Raw genomic sequence first — 12,106 nt, forward strand, 5'->3', positions numbered from 1 at the left:
TGTGTGTGCCTTTGTGTGCTTGTGTGTGTGTGTGTATGTGTGTGCCTTTGTGTGCTTGTGTGTGTGTATGTGTGTGCGTGTGCCTCTGTGTGTGTGTGTGTGTGTTTCTGCGTGTAACCTTAATGGAGAGGCTTTGTGTCTTCCTGAAAGACGTCTTTACGATCCTCAGGATGACACAGTGTTTTTCTCCTCTCTCTGGCTTGTTCACTGGTCTTCTCTCACCTGCTGCTCTGTGTCAGTGGGACCAGGCTTCGGTTCTGTTCTGCTATGTCAATGCACCCTCTTCCCTCACAGCAACCTGGACCACTCTCCCTCACATGGCTGTGCATTAGACATGCTGCTCAACCCATCACTGTACACAAACTGCCTCTGGGTGCCTTTCTGCTATTATTGTGTGATCTATTATTGTTGTTATTATTATTATTATTATTATTATTATTATTATTATTATTATTATTATTATTTTTATTTTGACAAATGCATGTTGCTGTAGACAGCTTGGAGAGGCTGAGCTTGCCTGGTCCCTGTGGAGGATGTCTCCCTGCCAATGGAGCTGTGTTTCTCCTCCGCAGGGAATGTTCCATGAGGCTAAGCTCTGTTGGGGTGTGCTGCCACAGTCGTGTGAAGAATTTGAACATTTGCTAATGTTTTGTTTTTTTGTCAGCATGACTGTTCTTTCTGTTTTCTGTGTGTGTGTGTGTGTGTGTGTGTGTGTAAGAGTGAGAGAGAGAGAGTGAGGGAAGTATGGCCTCTGGGACCATTGACCCTTGACCCCTTGTCTGGCATTGTTTGATTGACAGATCAGACGCCCTCTGCTCCGTTGGCGCTCATGCCACCACCCCCGTCTGGGGGAAGCCCTGCTAGCACAGTGTCTAAGCTACAAATGCAGCTGCACCTGCACGACCTGAAGCAGAACGCCACCGACCTGCGCAAACAGCTCAGCCACCTGCGCAAGATGCAGGTACCACAAACACGGAAACACCTAAGAAACTCTAACCCTAACCCTAGTCAAACCTGTCATCAGCCATCTGCCCCATACCTTTACTCATCAGTGACTGCTGGAGCAACACACTGATGCAATATACAGTTAAGGGGACACCTCTTGTAACACCCATTCTAACAGCACACATAACAGCATTGTCGCTATTATTCCATGGTATAACACTGGCTGAATTACTGCTTCTTTACATGTTGAAACATGTACAACCTTAACAGTGTCAGTAACACCACACCTTCAGAGACACCTGTGCACCTTTTCGGGGTGAAAGAACCAATGATGTTATGCTGAAACTGCTAATCACACATAGCACTACACTTGGAAGGACACCTATAGAAACAGCTGGAGTAGCATCTGTATTAACACCTTTGCATCTGTAACATTGCAAATCCTGTTGCAATCTCTTCAGTAACATATGCCAAAAGACCTGTAGAGAACACTACTGCACCTCACCTGTCTGTTACCCAACTTCACAAAAAGATGTGAACATCTGTTTTTGACGCACAGATTGAAAAACCTATAGCTGTGTGAGTGTTACCCACACTCACTAAAATGTGTTATGAGCATGGCAACACAGTGCATCTCCGGAGTGCTGCTGCTGTGAGGGATGCCTGAGTCTGTTGGGACGGCATGTCCATTTGGCTCTGGAGCCAATTCCTGCTTGCAGACAGACTGTTAAAGGCCTGCTGCCTCTCCCATAAAACCACCATCTTTTCCCTCAACAGTGACAGCCTTGCTGTAGATTGCTTATTGCACTGCACCGTAATCTGGTTGCTAGCTGAAGTAACAGATTTTAGTCTCCCACTTAGACACCCTCTTTAGTTACATCCCAAAGGTGCAAATCTGACAGTGTGGATCATAACTTTGAAGAATGATGGCAGAATATCCATATTGAAATCCAAAGCAAAATGGCTGTAGCAATAAATAGATAAAATAGCAATAGACATTATGAAACAAAGCACAGAAATAATATTAAACATTCATAGTACAAGAAGGCAAAGAAGCAGGAGCTGGAGGCTATGTTGGCCTTGTAGCAGCTCCTTGTTTTCCAACTGATCCATTCATGTAGTTATTGCAACGCTAAAAATAGCTCAGTGAAATTGATTTTCAACGGTTTGATAAACAGTTATCGAGTGACATTTATAAAAAGAGACTTACAGACCCTCAGGTGATATTATAAGCTTGGAAAGCCCTGTGTGAGGCTACAGGTGGATATTTGGCTTTTGAAGTTGACAACATAGAGGTATTTGCCTTATCGGAGGGCTCTGATGGGATGTCTCAGCAGGTGGCTGAGACTCAGAAACCAAACTGTGTCAGAAATAAGTGTACACTACTGCTGTAGCAAGCAGAGAAAGAGAGAGAGAGAGAGTTAGTGTGTGTGTGTGTGTGTGTGTGTGTGTGTGGGAAGAACAATGCAATAGAGTTGATAGTTTGACCTGTCTGAGGGAGCAGGCCGTTCTTTGACCTCACTAAGCTAAGATGGCCAGAGGCACACACACACAAAGAGAGAGAGAGAGAGAGAGGGGGGGAGAGAGAGAGGGGGGGGAGAGAGTAAATGTAGTCTGCAAACATAAATATATCCCTTTTGATTCGATTGATCACCAAGAGGTCATAACACCATGAAAAACTGACACCTACAGCAAATCTCTCATGTTGTGAAACTGACATTCAAGGGCAAGGGAGGACTTGAACATCCCCCATGTTGGTATCTGTCTTCTTTGTTTCATCTTTTGACATTTTTCTGATCCTCTTCCCATTTCCTCTCTCATACACGGAAGCTTTCAGACTGATGGGTCAATCCATCAACTCATCACAGCACTGTAAATGTCAAGAGCAAAACAAACACATGTAGTCAAGGACAGGCCAGTGCAGTCCCCACACACACACACACACACACACACACACACACACACACACACACACACACACAAATTATACATGCTACACATTACCCACAAGACAGTTCACACACTTGCACAAACAAACACATGCCAACAAATAACTCAAGGACAGGTCATCAAAGATCACATGTGTGTGTGTTCGTTAGGGGTGAAGGTGGGGTTGGTGTGTGTACGTAAGTGTGTGTATTACCTCTCAAACCCTTTGTCCTCTGCATGTGTGTGTGTGTGTGTGTTTGTTTGTGTCTTCAGCTGCAGAACCAGGACTCGATGCGCACCCTGATGAAGCGTACGGAGGGCGAGATCACCATGCGCGTGTGCGACGCGCTGCGGAAGCAGGAGGACCCCCTCCAGAGACAGCGCCTCCTAGTGGAGGAGGAGAGGCTCAAGTACCTCAACGAGGAGGAGCTCATCATCCAGCAGCTCCAGTCAGTGTCCCCCCTCGAGCACCTCCGACACCAAAAAAACCCTACTGTTTGCTCTCACACACCCACCAATTACACTCAATCCACACTCAAGAGGGTGTTAGATGCAACAAAGTCAGACCGTGTTAATAAGGTTATGTCAAGGAGTGGCTAATATGAGTGTCTCATATTCAGGAGCGTCAGAATATGAAACGAGTGCCAAGGTCAGCCAGGAGAAGGTTTGGCACATTGTTAAACATTCAGTAATCATTCTTTTATAACCGTATTCAGCACACAAACTAAGTAAGGGATAATGTATAGAACGCCGGTCATTGTCGGGAGATAGATCCCGACAGGGCGAACCGTCTTGTTCCGCCCTGAAGGGACCTATCTCCCGACAATGACTGGCGTTCTATACATTATCCCGCTTATTACACGGCTACTTACCAAAATGACACAATAAACTCCCCACGATATGACTCTTTAGCCTACATAGCCTAGGCTATAGCCTATTTGTTACCGTTTCATCATGGCTTTTGCTGAGAAACAAATAGTTTGCAACAACACACGCTGAACTTGAATCAAACATTCTTTAGAACACAGCTGATCAACCGTCTGCTTTCACTTTTGAATTAAGTTCCAATCCTTGCGTAGTGATATGAAAGAATTGACTTAGAAGCACAAAGCCCATTTTCCTTGACAGCGGTCTGTTATACTTAGCAACGGTCTGTTATTCAGAATTAGCAGACCGCCGAACGTTGGCAAGGCCCATTCAAGTGAATGGAGCATTCTGCAGCACTATGAAGAGCCGTGTAATAATCCTGTTTAATTCTCCCCAATGCTGTACTTCAGAACTCATCTGTAATGTGATTGTCGTGGGTACGTCTTCACAGCCCTGTGCAACCTGCTTTAACCCGGCTTACTCTCGCCAGCCCCATCAAAGCCTTTAGCTTTTTACTCTGCTTTTCTGGGCTCAAAGGGTGTTGTTTGGTTGCTGATAGATTGCATCACATTTTTTTTCGTGCCGCATCTTTGAAGTGTGAGGGCAAGGCAAAGATGCGGTCTGCAAACCATCCACATAAAAGTGTTCTCTGTTATCGTCTGCCGTGATTCTACTTTCATTATTGGACTCTAAACTTTTCTATTTGCAACTTTTATCACACCTCTTAGTGAACCGTGAACAGGGGCGGAGCCAGACATTGTAAACATTCGGGGCTTAGCCCATTTTTTTTTTTTTAAATAACCCCCTAACTACATAGTTCTCAGTAAAAATGTCAAGTTTTTTTTGCCTGAAATTGCACTGTGCCTATTTACAAGGGCATTGTTCCCACCTCTTTTGGGGTCAACCATCAAGTGCTGGACCTCTATAGAAAGCTGAGAACCTGTAGTTTGTTGTGTGATGTACTGACAAAGAGCTACAGAGGCTAGAATATAGTTTTTTCTTTCTGCCGGATTACAAGCATCTCTGAACTGACCACATTTCAGCCCTCTAGGCCACTTGATATCCCTTAGAAACACAACTAAGCCCTAGCAACCAGCTGTGTGCAAAAGTTGATCAATATAGAATGAAAATATGAGTGCTTTAGACTATTTTATTAGATTATTTGCCAAGGTATGCCCATGCGTTTTGTAAAATGCCTATGGATACTCCCCATAGGACTTTTTGTTATCCAAAATGCATACTGACAATCAAATGCACATGAACCCCTTTGTGTAGAAGCATAATCCTGGTCTCAAATGAAAGGTAACACTTTGAGGTTTCTTGTGGACTATTTAGATTGTATGTCAGGTGTTCTGTTCTATAGACTGACTACACAAAATATGGAATAATTACAAAAAAAGTCTCTATTTTTGCATTTACTTTGTTGGTTCAATGAGTGTGTATAAGATAGACTATATATTGGATAATACAACATGAAGATTCAATTTCTATGGATTCTTGTGAATATTTCAGTACCCAATATGAGGCATCTACTTATTGTGCTGCAGCTACACTGCAGCCAGAAGTCAGGGTATCACCAAAAGCGGAGGAGGGGGGAGGGGGCATTTTGGATCAAATTTAATTGAGACATAATAAAATTAATCTGAGAATGTAAAGCACTATACAGATTGTACATGAAAAAAAGTTGTCATTTTTGGATTCCCAAGAGTCAAAGCTTTGAAATGGTGTATAACATTACTATGCTACATAGCAATATGGTGCATACAATTGATTTAGAATGTTGGGGGGAGGTGGGGGAGGGGTAACCGTCCTTGGTGGAGGACACTGAAAGTTATTTGGCTAAATAATGACTTTTAGTGAATTTTGTGTAAACTAATGGACACATTGAGACTTAAAAAATGTGAAACTAACATTCAACAGATTCAAGGTATCTGACTGGCACTACACTGTGACACAAAATTATAGTTTTGGGTCTTTCAAGAGGCAATATCTGTTCATATCTGTTTAGCATGTACTTAGCTAAGTAAGCGTTTCTTATGGTTTGTATATTATAGTATTTGTTTATTTTCATTAGGCTATTGTTTGATATGACATTATTGTTTATTATTGCTATTCTCCTTCTTCCTCTTCCCTGATCTCATCTGTGTGACAAATATAGAATATCTTATACTATAATATACATAATATTATGATATAATTACAGTATGGCCAGTCATCATGATACAAGGGTATTTTAGAAGGAATGCATTATCATCTTGACATAGGCGTTTCTAAATTATATTAATTTTGTAATTTAGCAAGATTATTCATAGGTTTCATCAGGCCCCTTTACACAGGTGCATAAAATCAAGCACCTAGATTATGAATGCAGACTGCATGGTGCTTGATTAACACACTTATGGAAAGGGCCCTTTCCTCTCAATATATCGTTGTAATATTTTTTTTTTTAGTTAATAATTAGTTAGGCAGCCAAAACAACATAACATGACTTTTATATTTATGTGGACTCTTGGATTATAAGATCTGTGGTGGTGGATAGGATATCAACAAGGTTTTAAGGTAGGCTTATGCAACATATGACACTGAAAAGTTGACATGGGCAGATAACTGTTAATGGTTTTTTCTGACATTTCAAAACAGTGTAGCCTAATTTATTACAAGACGAGGATCACTTTGTTTTGGGAGCTGGAATTTCTTATTCTGCAGTAGGCTTAGCTAGCCTATGAGAGTATTGAATTTGCCTTTTCCGCCGAGCTAGCCAAGTAGCCTAACGTTAGCCTGCCTAACTGACAGAAAGCTCTTAACGTGAAATCACCAACCTGAAACAACACCATCCGTGCAGTTCACTGGGAAAAACTTTCTAATATCCATGTTTCAACAACTGTACACAAAGTGTTTTTCACAGACTGTTGAACTTCTGACAGAGCTTTTGGGTGGTCTTTTGAAAAACTTTCTAAAATATCCATAACGTTTCAACAACATGTACACAAAGTCAAATTATTTTTTTTATCACAGACTGTATTTCTCAAAAGTGACAGACTTCTGACAGAGGCTTTTGGGAACACCGGGCTTAAGCCATGACGTACTGTGAACAGTACCGTTGTCATAATAAAAAGGCAGCATTTGCCCTCTAATATTGGTTGCAAGGCAGCATTTGATATTGGTTGCAGTTAATTACAGGGTTTGGCCTGTAAAACCTGACATGCAGTGGCCTTACACCAAGCTATGGCTGTAATTATGACACCCATCATCACCATGTGAGCTGGCTAATTAGTAAATCCTACGATTGTGCCAATTACTGCTCATTACTAAGTGTAACTAACATCCATTTGATTTGATTGAATGAATTATTCATACGGTGAATGGAGGACTGTTTGAAGGTATGCATGCTGATTCTGGAGGTGTGCTCAGATTGACTTTTGATTAGAACCCAGGCTTTGACAGTTCCTCCCCATCGCTAGGCTGCTCTGCCGTAGAGTACAAAGCTGCTGAGGCAGGGCGTCGTTTACACTGTCAATCCCTTCACACACGGATGCCGTGTCAAGACTGCTGGGTGGTTTACTGCTGTAAAATGTGTTGTGACTGAAAGAAAGACACTTTAATAAATATAATTTTACTTTTTGTTGATGTTTGTGTATCCAGAAAGCTACTACTGGGGGTATCCACTTGTAACTAATTAAATCAACATTTCTCAGACATTACATTACGCTTTCATCTGTGCCCCTGCTAGACAGCAGGATTCACTGCGGTGTTTTTTAAAAGCCCATTTTCACATTATAATTTCATAATGCACTGCAGCAACGCTGTATTGATATTCTCTATTAGAGGGCCAGTGATTTGTGTACTTGGCCTGCCTGGGGAGATTTAGTGGCAGCAGTGCATATCACTATTAGCCCCTCTCAGCTGTATGGCTATGGATTTACACTCTCTTAACATGTGTTTGTTCAGGTCCAGGTCCTGGACAAGGGGGTATAAATTTGTATGTATGACAAATTGCCAAAGCTCTTGATCCATAGTGAAAGCATGGCGAAGCTGTGCACCGAAGGGTCTCGGATGGTAACGGTCCTCTCTGTCTGTCTCTCCGTCTGTCTGTCTGTGTTTCCCAGTGACCTGGAGAAGTCTGTGGAGGAGATCCAGAAGGACTCGACCACCAACCACAAGCAGGTGCCCATGCAGGAGCTGGAGGAGAAGGCTGCCGTGCTGCGCAGGCTGGGGGAGACCCTGACGGAGCTGAAAAGTAAGACACACACACACACACACACACACACACACACAGACACCAGTGGCGGCTGGTGGTTATAAAAATAATGGAGGAAGGAAGGTGCGCTTGATTGGTGTTAGTGGCAAATGTGAGGTTGTGATGGTGTTGGGGGCATATGTGAACAAACTATGTAGGCCGCCTACCCAGAGACATTTATAGCAGCAGTATGTACACACACACACACACACACAAAACTACACATGCAACACACACTCATGACAACATGCAATGCATCCAAACACAAAACATTTGTAAAGCATTCAAGGAGAAAAACATTCAGGCAGAAGAGACAATGCCATGACCATATACATTATTGATATAGATAATTGCAGCTGTGTCATACCATACGCTGTGTCACTGAGAGCTTTGTGTTGCACACAAATGTGTACTTCAGCCACTCGCTAAGCAATAATAGAAACCATTTACATATCACACACTCAAAATTACTTCCTGCATTCACAGACCATATGGGTACACTTATTCACACCACTCACTCACACACACACACACACACACACACACACACACACACACACACATACACACACACACACGGGTGTGAGAGATTACACTCATAAAGATAGCACCTATTCCAGAGTGTTTCTTAACAGAACTCACCTTTCAAGTTATAATTTAAGATGTTTTCCACCTGCTGAGCTACCTCTTGAGGTGTATATGTCTTTGTGTGTGTGTCTGTTTGTGTGTGTGTGTGTGTGTTGTGTGTGTGTGTGTGTGTGTCAGTGTGTTTCTAAGAAGGGTGTTTGTGGATATGTGGATGTAAAACCTGTTTTGTATATTAATACGTGTGTGTGTGTGTGTGTGTGTGTGTGTGTGTGTGTGTGTGTGTGTGTGTGTGTGTGTGTGCAGACCAGTTCCCAGGTCTGCAGAGTAAGATGCGGGTGGTGCTACGTGTCGAGGTGGAGGCGGTGAAGTTCCTGAAGGAGGAGCCCCACAGACTGGATGCTCTGCTCAAACGCTGCAGGACCATCACAGACACACTCACAGCATTGCGCAGGTACACACACACACACACACACACACACACACACACACACTCACACACACACACACACACACACACACACACGCGCACGACGCACGCACGCACGCACACACACTCACGCACGCACACACACACACACACACACACACACACACACACACACACACACACACACACACACACGCACATGCACACGCACACGCACACGCACACACACACACGCATACTTTTTTCCAACAAGTTAATGGACACCTTCATTGCGAGCCACTGATAGGGAATTTAAAACACTGTTCATGCCTCCTGGGAAATGAACTTGCTTGTCGGGTTGCAGTAATATTCTAACACTACACTACACACTCAAACACACACACAGACACACACAGACACAGATACACACACACACACTGACATGGGTGTTCTTTCCGCCCAGGCAAGCCACTGAGGGTGTGTGGAAGAGCCAGGAGGATGGCATGGCGGAGGACTACAGGAAGAGCGCGGACTTTGACCTCCCCACCAGCCCCCCACTGAGCATCAGCGACAACCTGTCCAACTGGAGCCCCCACTCCAGCTCCCCCCACGCCCACGCGCCCACGCCCACGCCCACTCCCACTCCCACTCCCACAGCCATGGACACGGCAGCCACTCGTCCCCCGGCCAGAAGGAGAGGGACCCCCTGAAGGGCCGTGAGGAGCATGGGGGCCGCCAGGGGTCTGACAAGAGCCTCTCAATGGAGGTCCGACTGGTGAGGAGAACTTCTTTTATCATGTGTGTGTGTGTGTGTGTGTAGGGTCAGGTTATGAGTATGTGTGTGTGTGTGTGTGTTGGGGGGAGTGTACATATGTGTATTAGTGTGTGTGGGTTCATAAGAGGTGTATATGTATGGCTGTGGGGGAGCTAGGCATGTGTGTGTGTGTGTGTGTGTGTGTGTGTGTGCGTGTTTGGTAGTGTGTCTGCATTTGTACACGTGTGTGTAACTCGGCGCCCGTGTCCAGGCCGCGGAGCGTGACTGGGAGGAGAAGCGAGCCAGCCTGACCCAGTACAGCGCTCAGGACATCAACCGCCTGCTGGAGGAGACGCAGGCCGAGCTCATGAAGGCCATCCCTGACCTGGACTTCGCCGCCAAGCAGATGAAGTCCCAGCAGTCCTTCAGCCAGACCAACCAGGCCAGCCAGAACAGCCAGAACAGCCAGCCTGCCAACGCCACCGGCAACACTAACGCTACACCCGATCACCGACCCCCAAAACTCCAGCACTCCTCACACAAGATCTCCAGAGAGGGAGGCTCCAGGCGCGGCTCAGGTGAGGCCTGCAGGACACCCAGGAATATCATAAGGAAAATATGGAATATCATAATATATGGAAAATATGGAATATCATAACCTCTCCAGAAAGGTCTTGTTTCAGGAAGTATCCACCTAATACCAGTGTTCAATTTCTGCAGAGCCTCTCGTCCAACTTTTTGAAAGGGTCTGCAAAAACGAGACAGAGACAGAGGTCTGGGACACCCAGTATGGAAGGTGTTGACATTTCAGCACTGTTGGTTCTGAAATCCTCAGTGTTTTGTTGAGGTCTTATCTTTTAAACAAAGTATCTACCACACAGCAGTATTCAAGTCCTGTGAGAATAGAGAGCCTCCATAATCCCCAGTTACTGGAATCACTGGCAGTTAAAATTGCTTACAAAAAAAGACAACAGCTTGAGTTTCCAGCTCTTGGTTGTGCTAGTTTTTTTATGGAAGGTGTTGACATCTCAGCACAAGCTGTTCTGCTAAGACTTTGAGGCAAGCACACTCAAATGATAGGGTCATGAACAAACTCCTGCATGGAACGCCATAGGTGCACGTTGATGTCTTGGACATGTACGCAAATGTGGTTCACTCTTTCTCTCTTTCTTTCTTTATCTCTCACTCCGTTTCTCTCTTTGCCCTTTAGATGAACTGACAGTTGCGAGGTATCGCATGGAGAAGCACTCCAAGTCCCCGCCTCCACCCCCTCCCAGGCGCAGTTTCCCATCATCCCCTGGGCCTACCAGCCGCAGCGGAGAGCCCATAACGTCTGAAAAGAGCCTCAAGGTCTGTAAGAGGAACGCACACACACAAACACACACACACACACACACACACACACACACACACACACACACACACACACACACACACACACACACAACACACATTGTTTTTTATCATGATCAAAAGATATACCATATTTTGATTCATGAGATAAAAAAACAATGTGTTTTTTTTTTGTGTGTGTGTGTGTGTGTGTGTGTGTGTGTGTGTGTGTGTGTGTGTGTGTGTGTGTGTGTGTGTGTGTGTGTGTGTGTGTGCGCGTAGAAGTGCGAGTCTGAGGACTCCGACATGCCTAAACCCATGGTGAAGCTGAGGAAGAGCCTGTCTGAAGTGCCCCGTCCGGCCTCCACCCCCCCCACCACAGGAGCCCAGAGGGAAGGGGCCGACGATGAGAGGAACCACGCTGACATGGAGGTACGCCAGCCTGCATGGTTGTGTTTGAGAGAAAGAAAGAGAGAGAATAAGAGAGAGAGAGAAAGAAAGAGAGAGAGAGAGAGACTTGAGTGTATTGAGTAATATATTGCCGCATGTGGTTGGTAGTAACAGGTATGGCTATATACATGACAGCTGTCACACACACTGAGACTACAGAATAGCCTATGACATTGCATGATAATACAGTTAACAGAATATGGACAAAGCACACTGCAAATACAGTATGGTGCTGCTGTATTGACTTAAAGCGTAACTCGCCAAAATGCAACCTAGGATCTTTTCGTGAATGAGCCCGAGTCACCGAGAAACTTTCGTTTAAAAGCATAATTACCTCGGAAGCGTCACTTTTAAGCTTGACCGTATTGTCGTTTTCGGGTCAAATGGCCCTTTGAATGAGAGTGGTAGGGGGCACTACTATTTTGATGCGTGATCGCATCAAAATCGCTATTTTTCTAACACTAAGAAGGCTCAACACAACATGAACATGATCGAAGTATCACTAGGGTCTCTACACATGAACTCGAGCATTGAGAATATTGTTTGTGTGAACAGAGTTTACTAAAAGAACAACAAAACGAAAACGAAAGTTTGACTC

The 12,106-nt window shown here is 44.5% G+C and overlaps 1 protein-coding gene across 1 annotated transcript in view; it reads left to right on the plus strand.

Moving 5' to 3' along the window:
- Window positions 1-12,106, plus strand: part of si:ch211-278a6.1 (SRC kinase signaling inhibitor 1) — a 106,681-nt gene that overhangs the window by 80,199 nt on the left and 14,376 nt on the right. The window contains 9 exon segments of the mRNA XM_048245484.1: window positions 801-961; window positions 3,148-3,323; window positions 7,848-7,978; window positions 8,870-9,017; window positions 9,436-9,591; window positions 9,645-9,747; window positions 9,998-10,304; window positions 10,937-11,076; window positions 11,341-11,490. Of these exon segments, the coding sequence (XP_048101441.1) occupies window positions 801-961; window positions 3,148-3,323; window positions 7,848-7,978; window positions 8,870-9,017; window positions 9,436-9,591; window positions 9,645-9,747; window positions 9,998-10,304; window positions 10,937-11,076; window positions 11,341-11,490 (1,472 nt within the window).

Source organism: Alosa alosa, chromosome 6 (genome assembly GCF_017589495.1).
Source record: "Alosa alosa isolate M-15738 ecotype Scorff River chromosome 6, AALO_Geno_1.1, whole genome shotgun sequence".
Taxonomy (NCBI): domain Eukaryota; kingdom Metazoa; phylum Chordata; class Actinopteri; order Clupeiformes; family Clupeidae; genus Alosa; species Alosa alosa.